Here is a 20087-nt window from a genome sequence, read left to right as displayed (position 1 = left end):
AGTTCATTCATTTAATCCTCACAGTAACTTTATGAGGTTACTACAACCATTAGACCCACTACACAGATGGAGAAACTGAGGTTCGCACAGCTAACAAGTAGTAGAAACTAGAGTTGATCTGCTAATCACACTGCTTTTCCCCCTTATTCTCATTTTCCAACTAAACAACTATAGTTTAATTCCTGAATTCAGTTTGCCTAGTGAACTGCGCTTAGGCTTGAAGAATAGCTTCTTCAGTTGAATAAACCCCAAAAGTTAATCGCAGATTGAAACAACAAAAAATAAACAGGAATCCATTTAGCGTACTAAAAATTTATAGAAAGGAAACATACATGTCCATGCATTCAATAAGCATTGAGCACCTGAAGGAGTAGCTAGGAAAACAAAGAATATCTTCAACCTCATAAATCTCTCATTAAGTATTAAGAGAGATATACAATAAGGTAAATTATGTAGATTATTGGAAAGAGCTAAAGCTATGGAGAAAAGTGAAGGAGTAACACGGAGGTGGGGGTGGTGTGGAGAAGGAGCATACAATTTGGAAACAGTTTCAAATTGGATGGTCAAGAAAAACTCCAATAAGAAAGAATGTGACAGGATGTTCACACAAACAAAACATAAGTCTCATGATTCAAATCACACAGAAAATTGGAGGAAAAAAACTGAAAACCAATTTTCACTGTGTTTCTGCCACCTATCTATTACCCCAAAGTACAAAAGAAGTGGATGCTTCTTGCAATGACCACACACACCATTTCTAACCTTTAACCATCAGAGCTCACAGCCCTATTTTCCTAAAAAAAAGTAAGTCACCGCGGGTCCTGCTTTTGCCTCCTGAAATGTCCATGTGTTGCCAGAAACCAGCATCTGTCTAAACCCCCCTGCTTTTGATGACTATGACTTCTTTGATAAACTACCCGTGTGTGTGTGGAGGGACAGAAAGATGGAGGAAGCAAATGGGGAAATGAGTTTTCCCCTCTCCAGATTAATGTATATGAAGTATACATCTGACACTTCATCAGCACTCCCGGCTGGTGTCCCAGCAGGCGGACACTGGCTGAGCATGTATTCTGCCAGCAACCAGGCTACTTAGGATGAATTGGCAACATGTCATTTATCTGAAATGCCCAAAATGTCTGGGAGAGGGAGCACAGCTACATTTAGCATTGCCAAGAAAAACTAGATACTTTGGGCTAGGAATTAATCTCCTTCTTGAGAAGGTAGTTAGCATTACCTTCAAGCTTGCCTATGGCATTTAAATCACCATAGGTCATGCATTTACTAAAATTCATACCGACCAAACCATGGGGCCCTCGTTTATATCTTACTAACATAGGAATACCTGCCAGCCAAGGGGCCTTCATTTATATCTCACAAACATAGGAGTCCCTCTAAGGTTGAGGGTCTCTACTTTTCTGAAATGTATGTTGTGCTGAACATGGAATTCTGTTACATCAACTTGTAATGCCGTGATGTGGACATAAAACCACGTTGATTCCTATTTTTCCCATTTTTACACACTTTGCTTCAAATCACTTTTTCAATGAATCAACGAAATATTTAAGCCAATATGCTACAGGACTGCATCCGGGCAGATTAATAAAATCTCCTTGAATGTGGACACTGTAATCTCTTCATAATTTTGCCAGCCTAGTTTTTGAACGGCTGATGTAGAACTAAATGGGATTTGGCCCATTACGTGGACTTTAAGGCTAATCACAATTGTGAGATGCCGTGAACAACAAAACCAAAGAGGTTTTAGATGGATGATCTTATTAGGCCACCCATTACAGCACAGAGAATCACACCAGCACTCTCGCCTAGCCACTGAAGGAATCTGTCACTTCCTAGGAATAATTATGCGTTCCATCAGCATTATTTATTGAACGCCTCCTAAAGGCAAGGCCTTGTGCTAGGATCAGAGAGGAATTCTGCCCTAAAGAAGCTTGCAGTCTAACAGGGGAATATTAGGCATAAACACAAAGATTTAAAACAAAGGTGTGCCGTGATACACGCTAAGCAGAGTCTGGAGGAGAAGGCTGGCTTACAGCTCTAAGATGGGGTGCTGGGGGTGAGGATTGCGGCCAGGGGAGGGTCCAAGAGAATCATGTTCTACTGTACAGAGCACTTCAAAAAACCTCAGCTTGTTTAGAAGATAAAGAAAGAAACAAGGAAGAGGAAGAAGAGAGAAAAGGCCAGTCAGAGAAAGACAAGTATCATATGATTTCACTTATAGGTGAAATCTAATGAACAAAATAAACTAACAAACAAAACAGAAACAGACTCACAGATATCAGAGAACAGACTGATGGCTATCATAGGTGAGTGGGTTGGGGGCAGGGTGATAAAGGTGAAGGGATTCAGCAAAGGAAAAACAAAACTCATAGACACAGCCCTAACTGGCTTGGCTCAGTGGATAGAGCATCGGCCTTCGGACTCAAGGGTCCCAGGTTCGATTCCAGTCAAGGGCATGTACCTTGGTTGTGGGCACATCCCCAGTAGGGAGTGTGTAGAAGGCAGCTGGTCGATGTGTCTAACTCTCTATCCCTCTCTCTTCCTGGCTGTAAAAAAATCAATAAAAATATATTTTAAAAAACAACAACTCATAGACACAGATATCAGTAGGGTGATCAGCAGAGGGAAAGGGGGTGAGGGGGTAGAAGAGGGAAAAACGGAGATAAGTGGTGATGGAGGGAGATTGACTTGGGCTGGGGAACACACAATACAATATACAGGTGATCTATTATAGAATTCTATACCTGAAACCTATTTAATTTTATTAAATAACTAGAGGCCCGATGCACAAAATTCATGCAAGGGTAGGCCCTTGCAGCCCCGGCTGCTTCGGCCCTCATAGCCCTGGCTTCATACGGAAGGTCGTTCGGATGGTTGTCCAGACGTTCGTTCGGTATAATTGGTATATTAGCTCTTTATTATATAGGATGTCAGCCCCCCACCCCCCAAAAAAGAAAGTTCTAATAGATGTGTATTTCCACTTCTCAGCATCATTATCAAATCTGAAACTGTTAGTTGTAATCAGCAGAGGTATTTTAAATATAATCCAATCAAAAAACATTAACTATTAACACTTCACAAAGGGTACATACTGTGACACACTGAAATAAACGATATGGGATAGAGTAAAATTGAAAGAAATACTCCAAATTAGGTTAGGGGGGTGGAGGGTTGGCACTTGGGAAAATGAGCACACTGAAAGCATGAATTCCACATTGCCAATTCTGTGCTTAATGTTAAATGTAGGTTCAAATTTATTTAAACTCAATAAACTTAAAACAGTCCATAGGGAGGCGGCAAGATGGGTAAAACCCAACCCACCACATACAGAACCCAGAGACACACTCACCAGACTGGCCGTGAGCGAGGGCGCCGACTGGCCCAGGGCCTGGCTGCGCATGCGCACGAGGTTGGAGGTCTCCGCAGACGCTGACCAGGTCTGCCCTGCGGTGGGGTTAGGAAGGAGGTACCTTCCTGTGGGGATGAAAGAAAAGACAATGTAAGTGACAGGCAGAACAGTTATACCTCCATGGCAACAGCGATTGTCCTTCTACAATAGATAATGTTTGCCTATAACTACATTTACCAAAAGCAACCAGAGGCAAATGGTTTTAATTAAGACAAGTTCTGACCCTGGTTTCCCACATACTGGTAAACCCAAGACTACCGCTTCATCCCCAGCATTTGTAGCCAAGGCAGAATGAAGTATCTTGTTACTGCCGCCTATTCCACCAGAATGTGCTGAGGATGTATGTAATACACAAAGCATTCCTAGCATCTTAGAAATAAACATACGCAGTGATAACTATACTTTTAAAATGTCTAATATGGAAAGTGATTGAGGATTCATCTGGAAAAGAGTCCGCAAAGTGGAGATCAAGACGAACAAAAGGAAGAAATTCTTTCAAAGTGAAATGGGGCTGGTGCTTCTCTCTCTGAAGCACTGGTTGGTCATCCAACCATGTCCACGGGACACATAATTGTATCCATTTGCATAAATCAGGACATCAATGTCAGTCGAGCCTCACTGAGCAATTCACATCAACCTTGAACTCTAATATATGTGCATGCCTTTGGAAGTCAAACAGTTGAACCAATTCACTCTGTATTAATTTCTTAGTACAGGGACTAGGCCAGTTACCAATGCACAAGAAATAAGGCTTTTTGATTTCAGGAAGTTAGGATGAAGTTATGAGTATTCACATAGTATTGAAGCTCAGTAAAAGCAGAGGCCATATTTGATTTTTATCTGCTTTGTCCCCATACTGGCACAATGACTGGCTGTAATCGGTGCTCATTAAATATTTCTAAAATTATAAAAGAAAAAGTGGGCACTTCTTTCCCATAAAACACATAAGAACAATAAGATGGCAGGCAGTCTGTGGTGTCTCATCTAAAGGCTGTGTCTGTGGGGACTGGAACTTCGTACTTCTCAGAATCAGGAGGGACTGTAGCCACATCGGTGGCTGGTGGTCCTGGAGCAGAGGTGATGTCTGTTCCTTGGATTCTCCACAACAGATCTGTTCCATGTAAAAGAGGCCCACTCTCTTACCTGTGGCATATACTTCACAAGCATGTCCCACTGGTTAATAAATATTGCAAAATGTTAGCTACCGGTAGTTAGCTATTAATATCCATTCTAACTATAAGCATTATCAAAGTATAGGAGCTAGGTGCAGCTCCCACAATTGTCTAGGTTGAGATCTAGTCTCTCTCTCTATATAAAAGCCTAAGCAACCATTTGATGGTTCGATCATTTGACTGTTCAACTGGTAGCTATGACACACACTGACAACCAGGGGGCAGACGCCCAATGCAGGAGCTGCCCACTGGTGGTCAGTGCACTCCCACAGCCAACCTCCTGCATCTGGCTGATCTCCCACAGTCCCTTCCCCCAGCCGGCTGGCCCCAATCAACCCTGATCAGCCCAGACTGGGCCTGGGCAACACAACCCCAAAAGGCCCTGATTACTGGCTAGGCCGAGGAACCCCACCTATACATGAATTCTTGCACTGGGCTTCTAGTGTTTTAATGAAAGTGCTTCTAGAAATATATATTTTCATTACAAAGGTAAAAATGGTTTCTATTTTGCCAAAATTGCTCTTTCACTCTCTTATACAGTGAAAGCAAAGACTCTAGAGAAAACCAGATCTGCTTTTTTTTTTTTTTTTTTTTAATATATTTTATTGATATTTTACAGAGAGGAAGGGAGAGGGATAGAGAGTTAGAAACATCGATGAGAGAGAATCATCAATCAGCTGCCTCTTGCACACCCACTATTGGGGATGTGCCCGCAACCAAGGTACATGCCCTTGACCGGAATTGAACCCGGGACCCTTGAGTCCACAGGCCGACACTCTATCCACTGAGCCAAACTGGTTTCTGCAAGATCTGCTTTTGATATCTTAACCTATAATGGAATGACACTGGGGAAGGAAGTTAGTCAACCTCTCCTGGCCTTCATTTTTCCATCTCTAAAATGGGGATAGATTATAGGATTGACTATGTAAAGCTATTGAGAGGGATAGAAGATTTTGTAAGTAAAGCACTCAGTAAATGTTAGCTATTTAGCCATAACAATAGTAAGAATGAAAACTTTTTTATTTGGTTTTAATTTCTTGTCACTCACAAGTAGGAAACATAAATATATCTAAAGAAAAAAAATAACAAATACACCAGCAAAAAACCACCATCAACATTTCAGTGATTTTTCTTCCCGATTTTCTAACTGCAACCTACCGTATTTTCCGGCGTATAAGACGACCCCCTAATTTTACAGAACATGCACACTGTGTTCTAGTAAAAAGCCTGCTCAGATTGGCCAGAGTCAGAGAGGCGGTCTATTAAAAAAAGAACTGGTGTTGCCTCGGAAGTGGGGGGTAGTCTTATACAGCGAATATAGGCCTAAACCTAGGTTTTAACTGTAAAAATTAGGGGGTCGTCTTATACGCCGGAAAATACAGTATTATTTTCCAGTAAAAACAAACAGATTTTTGTCACATGCTCTCATCAACACCACATAATAGGTTATGACCTTTGCCAAGCAAAAAACATAAAGCAAATCAATTGAAGCATAAACCCTATCATTAAAAATTCAGCAATAGTTACAATTTGTGGTTCTTATCATCATCTCAAAAACAGTCAGATACATATTGTGAAGGATATGTTACATTTAAAGCCTAGAATTTATTTTCCTTGCCTTATTTTGAAACATGAACTAAAAGCTGGACTAATAGGGGCTTTGAGAAATCTGCCCCCTTTACACCTAAAAGCAGGATGTTAATAAAGAACAAGAAAATTATAAACTGCATTTATGAATACTAACCATTATTACATAAATAAGTGGTTTCTTTAACACAGAATTAACTCTCACTGTTTGAAGGGCATCACATGTTAAAAATATACCAACCTCCAGTAATCAGAATCCACTGGTCCTTCCTGGGTCTTTTCCTGTATTCTATGCTTTTTATTTTCTTTGTACACGTTTCAGAGAGAGGCCTGATAGGAGGTACAGAAGCTACCTAATGTCAGAGTTTACATGATGGAGGGAGTGTATTCTGGCCTCATCAGTGTTCTGGCCCAGGTGCTTCATTTTAAAACCAAGCAAGGTAGCTATGAGAACTCCTGAAGAATGTAGCATCATCATAAAAAGTGTAAAGGGTAAATATTGTAGGTCACTAAAACATTCTGTAATTCAGTCCTTTTCTCTTTTACTAGAAAATAATCATTATACTATCTCCCTATAATCCCCAAGAGGAAGAAATAGGTATTCATTTCTGTATTCCTAGTATTTGGCACAGGGCCTGGCACTTAGTTATGCTCAATAAACATTTGTTTACTGAAATGCACTTAAATGGGAAAAATAAAACTTACGAGATTATCTTCTTAAGTTTAATTTGTAGTCTAGCATAATAGTTACAATATACTGAGACATTACTATATGCCAGACACTGCCATATCTTTTTTAAAAATATATATTTTATTGATTTTTTTACAGAGAGAAAGAGAGAGGGATAGAGAGTTAGAAACATCAATGAGAGAGAACCATTGATCAGCTGCCTCTTGCACACCCCCAACTGAGGATGTGCCCACAACCAAGGTACATGCCCTTGACCGGAATCGAACCTGGGACCTTTCAGTCCACAGGCCGACATTCTATCCACTGAGCCAAACTGGTTTTGGCCACTGCCACATCTTAACCTTATGGGATACTAGGGCATATTATCTCCACTTTAAAACTCAGTGAGGTTATGTAGTTAGACCAGAGCACACAGCTGATAAGTGAGCAAAACATGGAATCTTACTTTGAAGCCCAAATCCTATCACAGGAAAATATTCATCACATATGCTAAGGTGAAAAACAAGGTATAAGAGAGGATGATTTTATATTTAAAAGAAAGTAACCTACAGATGAGATTAAATGAGATAATGCACGTAAGGCACACAGCCTGGGACATGGAAGGCAGCCAACATACTATCACCATTCACATGATCATAAGAGCTTTATAACTCCACCAATATACTCTCACCACCAACAGCAACAAAATAAGCCAACGCAATGGATTCCTTGGCCAGATCACAAAAGAAATGGAGAAAACTATTGAACAATATTACAATAAAGAACAGTATTTCTTGCAAAATTGTTGTTCTCTTTGGCAGGGAAAATGGGAATTGGGTCCAGGGAGAAGATTGCTATAACATTTCATTGTTTTGAAAATTATCTGCAGGGAATAAGAATTAAGTTTTCACTTGTGGTTTTAATAATTTTTAATATTAAGTTTTTCTAATGTAGCTGAAGAATGTGGTAAATATTAAGCTTTGAAAGAGGTGGCTGGCAGGTATATGCAGGTGTATTAAATTATTCTCTACTGATTTCTTTATATGGTATTATATAGGGCGTCCCCCCAAAAATTGTATACATACTTTTGAATAGTTATTAATTCCAACGGGTTAAATCTGAAAAGAAAGAAATACGGATTGAGCCATCAAGGAAAAGTGTTGGGATACCCAATATATTACTGGTTTTAATGATTCCTACCAAAAAAATTGCTCCAAAATCTCACATGGCAAACAAGCCAAGAGCATATTCCTCCCACCCCTCGTAATGGCAGTTCCTGAGGCCACATCAGGGAGGCAGGCAGCCCATGAGCCACAAGCTTGTCATGCTTGCTCTGGACAGACCTAGAAAAAGCACTAGGGGAGGGGGCACCAGGAACCACACTTTGAGCACTTCCCTGTTGTTAGCTCTCACAGAGCGGTTTATAGCAAGCAGAGACCTAGCTAACAGGACACACATGCCATCCTCTCCTCTGAAATCCCTCAGGCCAACACTACACATACATTTCATCTGCTGCTACCTCTTGCATGAGTCTAACCTTGGTAAAAAAGACCATAGGTGTGCCTTGTCAAAGATAAGTAGTTAGACACTACTTAAAGTGGTAGGGACAGATTTTAATCCGTAAGAACTACTGCCACAGGAGGGGAAAAAAAGTCCAGTTCGAACTAAATTCACCTTCAATTTATACAGAAGTAACTGGATGTTTTAACAGGAGAAAGGAGGAAGAGGGCAGGGAGCCGAGTCATGGAAGAGAAAATTTGTAAAGGGTTGGTCAGTGGAACTGCGATTGAGCCAGCTCTGCCCGCTAGCTGGCGATCATGGAAGTGAGGATTCCACCCTCCCACAGAGATACGGAGACACAAATCCTACCTGGTGGCCAGAACAGCAGCAAATTTTTGGCAGCCTTGAGTTTTCTCAGGCAGGCACTTTAAGGGAGTTAGGGTCATCCAGAGGAGCCTTGAGCTATTTGAAACTATGTAAGTGGGTGTTCAAATCTTTAATAGTCAAGGTTACGGCCTAGTGGAGAAAGAGGGCTCGGAGATGCCTGGCTAGAATTTGGTCGAGGAGGGGCTTTGTCAGCCTTCAATTCTTTGTGACTTAACAGATCCTAACCCACAAGGAGACCTTTAGACGGTCTATAGTGGATCAGTTATAGAACTGAGTTTGAACTAAGCTTAACAGGACATCAAGGTCCTTAGCAGTTAACAGGAACATTAATGTCTCTAAGTCATGGTGGACTCTAGAGTCAGACTGCTGAGTGCCAATTCTGCCCCCAACACAGACTCCCATCCCATCACATATTCATGGATTTCTCCAAGCCCCGGGCTCCTCAGCTGTAAAATAGGGGTACATTTATGCAGTGGTTGTAAATCAAAACAGAAAGGATTTTTACACAAGGAACATTCTATAAATGTAAACTTTGAAATAAATAAGAAAGACAAAGGGCTACCCAGCACACAATGAATTATAAGGTGAAGCAAGGAATAAAAGGGTGTCAAGCCACTGGGGGGGAAAAAACAAATTCAATGAGGAAGCATGTATACACATATATAATGAAATGTTTCTAATGCCATCACAAGCTAGATTTTAGATGTCATTATTCTTGTATGAGCCTTATCCTTAGGAATCATATGAATGTTACAAATTGGAGGGTTGGCTAGCCTAGCACATGGGATGTTTTATTCCTGCCTAGACCTCCATTAGTGTTATTAGGGAAGAAAGGACAACAGATGGATCTAAGGCAGTCATTAGAAGGCACTAACACTGTGCCATAGTTAGTAGTGATTACATCAAACTTTATATAAATTCCCCTTCTGATGACTACCAAGAGCCTCTAAAAAAGTGTGTTGCTGTTATATTCATGCATCATTTGCTGCCTACAATTTAAGAAAATTAGCATCTGTCAACCACATTATTCAGCTGCACAGGGTGGAAATTAATAGATAACACCATTCCCAATTAGTTGTATGAGAGGTGAGCTTGCCTGGCAATCTGGCAGCTATGTTTTAATACCGAACGGGGCCTGTTGTTACAGCTGGAACTTTGATCAGCTCTGTGCTGTTCGGAAATACAGCTCTCAAACTCCTGTACGCTAACTGAAACACTTAATACATACGTTCTCCTGGCATGACAAGAACTTTAGAGGCCATAATAGAGTCCGTATTAGAGCTGGAGTCAGTGGGCCAGAGTGACAGAAGAACTGGTCAGGTTTCAACCACAGAGGTGTGGATTCTTTGGATGGACTTCTTGTACTGGTGAGTGTTACTATTTGGTCACAGGGCCTCTACTTAACAGAGTAAGAAGGACCGGAGCCTTTAAAGATTATACAAAAAATAAGTAGGTTACTGAGCCTAGACCCAGATCGTGCCCAGGCTACTCATAGCTTCTTCTCTAAAACGTGTTTTCCTTTGTTTCCATCCTGAATTCCAAGAAACAAGAAGCAAGACCATAAACGCATGTTTTCAAACAGGAGATACGCCCATGCTTTCAAAGCACCCCTGAGCTTAGAGTACCCCGTCCGAAGTACAAAAATATCAGGTCGGCAATCATTTTAACAGAATGGCTATATAAAGAAATACATATGGCCTCTGGAGATGTACTTTGCCACCCAGGAATAATGGTGCCTGACTAGACTTAAAAGCCTCCAGTAAAAAAGTCCCATAGCACCTGAACTGCAGCAGAGACCTAGTGGTCAGTCCACAGCCTTACATTGCCGGCTACTCACCTTGGAGCACAAACAGGACACTCAGGGGAAAGTAAGACCTGGCTGCCACATCCCCCAGCAGCCTAAGGCTTTGGTGCTCGGCTACCCACAGAACTCCGAAAAGGTCTGTGTGTCCCTCCCAGGTACCAACCAGGAGCGAAGGGAAGCGAAGGGGATGACTGCGTTGCTCTTGAGGGTTTTGTGAGGTGGGGGAGCTACATAGGAAGGGAAGGAGAATGGGGGCAGCATTACCAAGACAAAGGGGCTGGGACAAAAAGACAATGGGAAGCTAGCCCCGTGCTGGGACCACAAGCAGGAAGATGGGACCACATGCCCACATCTCTCACCCTGTGCCGCCCACCTGAGAGATACTGAAGCTCTCACAGAAAGTTCACCTCTACCACTAAAGTGGGAGGAGGGACAGTCCCACCGTGTCATCCTCTCCATGGCTAACTAACACCTCCCTTGCTTAATTCCACTTCCGAGGATGCACACACGAGTTGAAAGCAGTGACTTCAACGGGTACTTGTATACCCATATTCATAGCAGCATTAGTCATAACAGCCAAAATGTGGAAACAACCCAAGTGTCCATTGATGGATGAATGGATAGACAAAATGCGGTGTATTCATACAATGGAATGTGCTCCAGCCTTTAGAAGGAAGGATATTCTGACAGACGCCACAACATGGATGAACCCCTAGGACGTGCTGAATGAAATAAGTCAGACAACAAGTGTTGTTAACACTCCACTTACATGAGGTTCCTGGAATAATCAAATTCATTGAGACAAAAAATATGTGTTTACTGGGCGCTGGAGAGAGGAGGGAATGAGGGGAGCGCGTGTCATTGTTTAAATGGTACTGAGTTTCAGTTTGGGGTGATGAAAAGTTCTGGAGATAGATAGTGGTGATGGTTACACAACCCTGTGAATGTACTGAATGTACACATAAAAATGGTGAAAATGGTCATTTTGATATGTATATTTTCCCACACACAAAGCCACTCTCTCTTGGCTTAGCCCAAAACACTGCACCTTCCAGAGGAAAAAAATCAGGGGGTCCTTTTTGTGGTCCCACAAGAGTTATCCACGTTAAACTACATCAGCCCCTGCTCTTACAAATCACACTTAATAACTTCAGTCCTTTGGATCATTTACAAGTCAGAGGAACTGTGTGTTTTAAGAACCCTCTGTGGAGGAAGGTGAAAGACCATGGTAAGTCACTGGCTGAATGTGGATGGAATCCATGAGTCAGCAGCCACTGCCCTGGAGTGTACTCCATCATCATCACGATATTCCCTTCTACGCCCCATTGCTCACTCCTAAACACTGGGTCCCTCATCATCGCGGCTGTCACGCCCACAGGCAATTACAGCCCCCCTTATTCATCCTCCGCATGCTACCACACCGAGACAGGGTTCCTTTCATCTCCCTCTCACATGGATGACTGGCTTCCAATTTCTTGTCCCCGTTGCAAAAGAATAACTATACCTAGACAGCATCAATAATGCTGCTAAATCATTCTTCTTAATGGCGTAAATAAATACAATTTGAGAAACCGACAGACCTGTGACCAGTTGGGTGCTGAAGTTCACTGACTTCTATATTGTGCTGCTATTCTATCCTTAAAAAGAAAAAAAGAAAAAAGTGGTCTGTGTTTACTCACACAAGAAAAGTCCAAAGCAGAGCTTGGACCCTGAGACCTTGAAGCTACCACTGCCTATAGCCAGAGGTCCCGATTCAGACGCTGAAGGGAGAGAGCATGCGTGGATTTTGAGAGGTTGGTAGTCAGGGCATAGGGTGATGCCAATGGAGCCTCAAGGTCTGAATCAAATTCACTGCCCAACGGAGCAGTCTCTGAACTCCTTCTGTTTTGCTACCAATCCCCCAGAGATGCCCAATGGCACTCACCGCCGGCATTCTATGTTTAATATTGAATGGCGAGGTAACAGCACCAACCACAGGCCTGGGGACAGAGTGAGGAAGCCACTTTAAAAGGAAGCTCACTGCAAGCAGGGCAGGCAGCAGCACATAAGTTAGGGCCGCCTCACACTGAGGGGGCACATGACAAATATTTCAAGAGTTACCAAAGCCCAGTGCTCTCCTGTGAGAGAGCTGGGGACTGTGGGAACATGACAAACACACGTCTCCACCACAGCAATCGAAGCCTGGGGACAAACCCGAGGCAGTGAGCTGCATCTCCTGCTGCCACTGCCACTGCCCACTGTGGCTGCAGCTTTCCGTTAAAACGCCTCTCGGTGGGGGTGACGTGGAAAGACGGTGCAAAGGAGCAGAGGTCGTGTCACCCTCAGTCACAGAGAGCCACCCTGCCACTCTTACCATCTTATTACAAAAACACAGAGATGCCATGGCAAGTCCAAAGACACTGTAGTTTTAAAGGGACACAATCTGAATCCATACTTACAGAGAAATGCCTTTGGCCTTTCCTTTCTTTTCTTCCCTCTTCACTTGTTCCTAGAAAATAAATACCTCTTCTCATCCAATGAGATTACCACTCCCAGTCAGATTCTAATAAGGGCGGAGATGAGGGCCTGGTGACTTCATATGTGAACTGAAACTTAGGAAGCCTCGATGTTGCTGGGATTATAACAGCTGCCTTTCTGCAGACCAGCATCCAGCACCGTGTCTCCCCTCCCGGCACCCCCCCCCCCCGCCCCCCATTCTGCAGTGAGACCCAGCCTTGGCCAGCAACTCCCCTGATGACCTGGACCACCAGGGCGGCCTCTCTTCTGATGGTGAGTCTCTGGACTTAACATTCTTACCAAAAAGAAACCCCACACAAAACATAATAATTTGGCTGTAAAGCTCTAGCTGTAGAGACCAAAGGCTAACGTGACAACGTCAAATTGATTTTTGAGTACATAGTAAATAGAGCCTACTCTAATGAGAGCATGGTAACAAAAATGGGGCATCAAGCAGCATTGCTCAGAATGCCTAAGTGAGGGCACCCAGATGCCGGGCGGGGTGCTGGCGGCGTCTAAGTGAGGCTGGGCACAGGTCAGAGTTAACATCTGCAATCGGGCTGCCTCCATCAGCGTATTGAAATGTAATGCAGCAGAATGAATTGCCAGACATGTCCAGCCCCCCTGGGAAATGACAGATATTGATGAATGCTGCTGGGAAGATATATGGAAGGAAACGGCAAATAAATAGAACCATTTTTTCTCCGAGTCAGCTGCAGATAAGGGGAGCAGCTGCTAAACTCCTTGTCAGCTTCCCGTCCTCTCTTCCTCTTTCTCCTTCCGCTCCTCCCTCTGCCTCCTCTCCACCTTTCTAAAACCTCCCCGAGGACTAGTCTCTTGCCCTCCTCAAAGTAAGAATCAAACAGTAGATGCATCCCCTCCTCCCCTGTGATACTTGGGCTTCTCAGCCCAGTTAGTCCGATCCTTTCCAAAATGTCATGCCATCCAACATGTTCATGGGTCCCTCTGGATCCTGGAAATACATTCAAATTTTAAACTCATGGGATGACACTGTTAAATTCAAGTCCATTCGATAACCCCAGTTACGAGGTTCAGATGCAAAATTCGAAGGCTAACTGCCATCATGGAGTAGCTGTGTGACTTTGGTGAGGCTTCTTAACCTCCTAAGCCTCCGTTTCCCACAGACATTCTGTAAAGTGGAGAGCACTGGTCAACCTCATAGGGCCATTATAAGGACTAACTTATAATGTAAATAAGAAGCCTATCCTGAAATCTGGCAAACAGAAGGCCAGCAATAAACAAGGCCTTTTTATCCCCTCGACTTTCCATTGCTCAACCCCTCCCAGCCAGGGCACTCCTTGGTGTCACCGTCAGGCTGGGTCAGATCCTCCCCACACAGGGCACTTGGAGAAAAACTGGCTCTCATTTCATTTGGCAAATGGATGCGGCAGTACCGAGTGGGAAACCAATCAAGACACGGGTTTGCATCCTGGTTTCACCATGCATTCGGTAGGGGATCCCGGATACGTTACTAGTATTTTCCTCTCTGAGCTTCCATCTCCAAACCCTGGAGACAAAGGCAGGGATGACACAGGCCAAGTGCCCCACATCCCTGTGAACACACAGTTTGTGGGTTCAGGTCCCCATCCAGATGCTTTGCCCATCTTGGCATCGCTGGCATTAAATCCACAGCCATCTGCTTCCACACAGCTGCGTGTGCACAGAGTGACATTTACTTCTGTGCACAGCGTGCTCTTCTGTGCTGTCAGCTCCGTGTCACCTGGGACCGAAGTCGTCTGCCCTTGCACCCCGCCATCACAGCCCGCCCACCGCACCGACTGCTTTTTACAGAATTACAGACTTACGTCTGTGCATATTAACTTTCCATTCTGCCTCACATTGGTATTTCTCCCGGGGCTCCCCTTTTTCCATTGTTTAGTTCCAGTCTGCCTGGAAGGGTATTCAGTGTTGGTTGTTTGTTTTGTAACAATAACAACTATGAAAAACACTCAGCGTCCCTTAAACTCAATAAGGAGAACATCGCGTCACTTCTGCCTTGGATTTTTCTCTTCTAAAACCCACCTCCAAAAGAGCCCAACACCTCCACAGAGCACTGTGTGCTTTCAAAGTAAGCTAACTGTCGGGATACGAGAGGACAATTTGTATTTAGCATCTCACTTTTTGGAGAAATTACGAATCCTACTCAATAGCGTCCTTTTGCACACTAAGATGCTTTCACTGGCGCGCTGAAATGTCACTGGCAGCCGTGAGATGCTAAACATTTCTGACAACTGCCCTACATCTAAACAGTTGTGACAGAGGCCACGGAGGAGCTGGGATCAAGAGCTTCATAAAAGAAACAAAAAGAACAAAGGTAGCCACAGAAGAGATAAAATATACTTCCCACATACAAAGAAATTTCTAGACAAGTCCAAATTTCCCAATAAGTCCTCTTTCTATATAAATCTAATTCACCTAACAGTGCATTTCCACATGTATTTATTTGGAACAGTTTTTGTTCCATGCTGGGTTTTAATCCAAACAGATTTCAAATTCTTCCTCCTCAATAACAACGTCTGTGTATGCTCCAAAAAAAAAAAAAAAAAAAAAAATCTAATGTTTTGTCTTAAGAAATGTTTGTTGATACTGATGGTTGAATAAGCCAATAATATAGAACAACTATAAAATGTCTCTTAAAAAAATATCATGTAGATTACCTCCAGCATCTCCAAATGGTAGCATATTAAAGGCCCCAATTTTGGGGGTGAGAGAGAGCGTAATCAGGGACTGTTTCACCTGGTCTCCCTCCCTCACTAAAAAAGCCCAATGTCCACTGCCCCTTGTTTAAAAGCAACAGAATCTAGGGACCACTGTTATCCCAACTGCAACCCTGTGCTCTGAATCAAATTCTAACAAATCACTAAGTGCTCTCCCAAACATAATAGAACAAATAGAACATTGCCCTTGGTTTTTTGTTATTTTTTTTAAATATTTTTTTATTGATTTCAGAGAGAAAGGAAGAAGGAAAGAGAGATAGAAACATCCACGATGAGAGAGAATCATGGATCGGCTGCCTCCGGCAAGTCCCCCACTGGGGATCAAGCCCACAACTGGAGCATGTGCCCTTGACCAGAATCAAACCTGGGGCCCTTCAGTTCGCCAGCTGACGCTCTATCCACTGAACCAAACCAGCCGGGGTTGCCCTTGTTTTGAAGAAGAGAAAAATCAAAGCCAAGTTAGGTTGACAATTACCTCAGCACTGCTTGGAAAGTAATGATCAGGGTAGGGTTGGAATTCAACGTTTCCATTCCTGGTCTATCATTTAGCCACTGACTTCTTCGGAAAGCTCGGATGACATTAAACAGCCATAAAGTCCAGGGCTGAGGTCTGTCTTAAAGTAACAGTATCACTAGGTTACTAGGCTACCTAACGGTCCTTTTTAAAGAATGTAGCTATGCTTATGGGGAAGCAGTGTGTTATGGTGCTCAGGTGGGGGAATGGCATTTGATAATTCCAATCACCCTCCAAATGGCCATCTCTCAAGACGGAGAGCCTGGTCATTATTTATTCTAGCCATCCCATTAAATGCACTTAATCTCCTATTATCTGAATCCACAGAGAGCACTGTGACTATAGAATGAATGGCTGTGGGGCTTATGCACCCAGTTTTTCACATCAAAGTGTATATCATATATCAGATCTGCTCAGGGCCACTTGCAAAGATGGTCCTTCTCCAAGGTGACTAAACAGGAAGGGGAATTAAAAAAAGGATATTGTACTAATAACAAAGGATATTGTACTAATATCCATGTACAGGGACTCTGACCTCCTGCCTGCCACATCATTCCTGTCTATACCTATGAGAGGACATGTGGCAATGTCCACGTCCAGAACCACTCCGACATTTACTGATGGAGTGGCCAGATTTTGCAAGTAAAAATACAGGACACCTGAATAGATTTGAATTCAAATAAAGCTTAACACACATGTCCCAAATGTTACATTGGATATAAGTATACTAAAAATATTAGCTGTTTATCTGTAATTAACACTTAATTAGCTGCCATGTATTTTATATGGCAATACCATTTCCCCCCATTTTTAATTTTTTTAATTTTTTTATTTTTTCAATTACAGATGACATGCAATATTAGGTTAGTTTCAGATATACAACACAGTGATTGGACACAGCTATAACTCCCAAAGTGGTCACCTCGACGAAAGTACAGTACCCGTCTGCCACCACGCACAGCCATCGCAATGTCATTGACTACATTCTCTATGCTGCACTCCATATTTCCACGACCCTCTTTCTAACTGGCAATTTGTACATCTCAACCCCTCTCCCCCTTTTTCACTCATCCACCCGACAAACCTTCTTCCATCCAAATGTTCCCTGTATCTACGAGTTTGTTTCTGCTTGTTGTGCTGATTTTGTTCTTTAGATTCCACATGTAAGTGAAATCATATGGTATTCATCTCTCTCTGTCTGATTCAGAAAGAGGGAAGCAGACATTGAAAGGATACTGCTCTCTCTTTTCTAAAGGTTTACCCTCTGGGTTGCATGGCAACCCCATTTGCTCAGCGTTCAGTGCTGGCAATGCAGGGGGCATTGCTTTCAGATGTAAAGAATGGGTCCTCAAAGACTTTACAAACCAGTAAAAGGGATGATAGATACATAAATAATAGGAAGTTAAAAGCGATCCATCTTGTAATCAGAGAACAATATAAGAGGGCAGTGGGGTGGAAATTCCAAAGTATTTCTGAGAAGCAACCGGCAGCGAAAGTGAAGTGAAGGTGTTTGGAATGGAATGGGAATGCGATAAGGTATGTTAGGGATTCTGTCCCTGTGTTACCCTCCTACTGTGGGGTCTCCCTGCTCCGGATTTGTACAGCCACAGCTATAAAATGGAGCACAGATGAAACAGTGGAGCTCCTTTGAGCAGAGGCTTGTGGCAACCAAAGCAAAGACAGAATCTCTTTACTTAAAAGAAAGAATTCAAATTTATTAAACCGAGCCAACCTATTTCCTTATCCTGAGCTCAGAGAAATTCATTTCAGGAGTTTTAATAAAAGGGAGAGGACACAATTGTTCCTCTAGAGTAATTTATGACAAACATGCAGGCCCATCTGCTTAGAGGACACGGAATAAAAACCAAGGGCACAGTGCCATGTACGCATGCATACATGTAAACACGTATGGATGTCCCAGTATGTTACTTAATGTAAGTACATGCCTTCCCTTTACAGGGACTTGGATGCTGGAAGCTGTGCCACTTTAAGCAAAAACCATCTTCAAGTCTAATTTGGTGCCACGTTCATCATTTATAGCGGTCCTGATTCCACCTGTGTTCTTATTCAAAAATAAGGTAAAGAGACATTTAAATGCTCGTTTTCTCTCTTTTCAAAAGTTTTACCACCCAGCGAGCACATCAGCAATGAGGTAAAGGCCAGGAGGGGACTTACCCTCAGCTCTCCCTTCAGGCCCCGGTGTGAGGCAGGCACCTGAGACAGGACTGTCAAAGGGCAGAAAAATTATCCACTAGGCAGACACAAGGAAATGAATTTAGTCTTGGCAGTACACGGAGATTAAGTGCTTGAATGACAATGGAGTCTGACAAAGACAAATGCCGCTACCACCACCAGCGGCATTACTGTATCAGAAACACTAATTGTTATAAATCTTTAAAATCCCCTGTTGGTGGCATTTGCAATTCTTTGCCTCTTTTTTCTGGGGAGTTGACATAAATTCAGCTTCATTATCAGTCTCCATCCAGGAAATTTTTAAAAAAGCCTCCATTCCTGACCTTTGGTCAGATACTAAAAATAAGTTTCAAACCCAGATGGGTGCTAGTGTGCTCAGCTTCGGAGGACAGCCACAGGACATCATCCCAGACTCCTGGAAGGGAGACCCTGAGCGTGTTCACCCACCCATGGTGAGAGAATGTGCGGGTAAATGGAAGGAAATGAAAGTCTGCAAAGACTTTCCCTCTCTGTTCCTGGTAGCTAAAAATTTACTACTCCAGCTACAAGGGGCCTTGAGAGTTTCTGGCCCCACCCACTCATTTTACAGGTGAGAAAACCCAGAAACAAGGGGATGGCTACTCCTCGGTGGATGTGGTGCCCGAATCTGGGCCTCAGCTCCCCATTTCCTGTCCTTCCCATTACCTCTTGAAACTGTGGTGTAGGAGACGCAAGGATGCTATTTCCACTCAGCTAAGTCACTGGCTTCCTATCTGTACACCCCATTCTCTCTCTGATCTACTTCTCCTCCCTCCCCCATGCCCTCGCCCCAGCTGCTACTTCACACCCCACCTCCATGCCAGTGTTGACCGGAGGGACTGGCATAGGTCTAACTTTCCAACTCCAGCACAAGTACCTCAGCGCCTCCCCTGCACCGCTGCACTGCACTGCAGTTTGTACGTAAGAAAATGTCAGCAGCCCTGGCTGGTTTGACTCAGTGAATAGAGTGTCAGCCTGTGGATTGAAGGGTCCTGGGTTTGATTCTGGTCAAGAGCACATGCCCGGGTTGTGGGATTGATTCCCTGTTGGGGGCATGCAGGAGGCAGCCGATCAGTGATTCTCTCTCATCATTGATGTTTCTATCTCTCTCTCTCTCTCTCTCCTCCTCTCTTCCTCTCTGAAATCAATAAAAATATATTTAAAAAGAAAAGAAAAGAAATGTCAGCAGAAGAGCCAGTTACTATATCCAACTGCGTACATGGGGTCCAGGGTGACGTGAAATGACAGCCCCCACCACCCACCTTGCCTGCCCCAGCCTTGTCTCCCTCTTCCCAATCATAACTAAAGGAGTGTGGTGTGTGCAATTTCATAGTCAGCACTAATTTTTCATTATTTATATTTCACAGTGACTGTAATATAATCGTTTCCATTTGTGTGGCTTCCTCACATATGCTAAAGAGTTACAGCAAGCTAAAAGCATTTCATTTCTTGAGGACTACACATATGAGGAACTGAGAAGATAAGCTTAGAATCCGCATGCTTTTCAGAACCTAAAAATACACAGTGCATGAAAGATAGGGAAACTGTGCCCAGTCATGACTAGGCCTCAGTACATCCTATCAG

At 43.2% G+C, this 20087-nt stretch overlaps 1 protein-coding gene across 4 annotated transcripts in view; it reads right to left on the bottom strand.

Moving 5' to 3' along the window:
* Positions 1-20087, bottom strand: part of MAST4 (microtubule associated serine/threonine kinase family member 4) — a 508313-nt gene that overhangs the window by 339430 nt on the left and 148796 nt on the right. For all 4 annotated transcript variants that reach the window (XM_084880866.1, XM_084880860.1, XM_084880867.1 and 1 more), the window contains exon 3: positions 3365-3489. In XM_084880866.1, coding sequence (XP_084736992.1) covers positions 3365-3489 — 125 coding nt within the window. The remainder of the gene's footprint in view (positions 1-3364; positions 3490-20087) is intronic.

The sequence above is a fragment of the Pipistrellus hanaki genome (genome assembly GCF_964339955.1).
Source record: "Pipistrellus hanaki genome assembly, chromosome: 4".
In the NCBI taxonomy this organism is placed as follows: Eukaryota; Metazoa; Chordata; class Mammalia; order Chiroptera; family Vespertilionidae; genus Pipistrellus; species Pipistrellus hanaki.
Note: the sequence above shows the minus strand (reverse complement) of the source record. Positions and strands in the feature narration are given on the sequence as shown.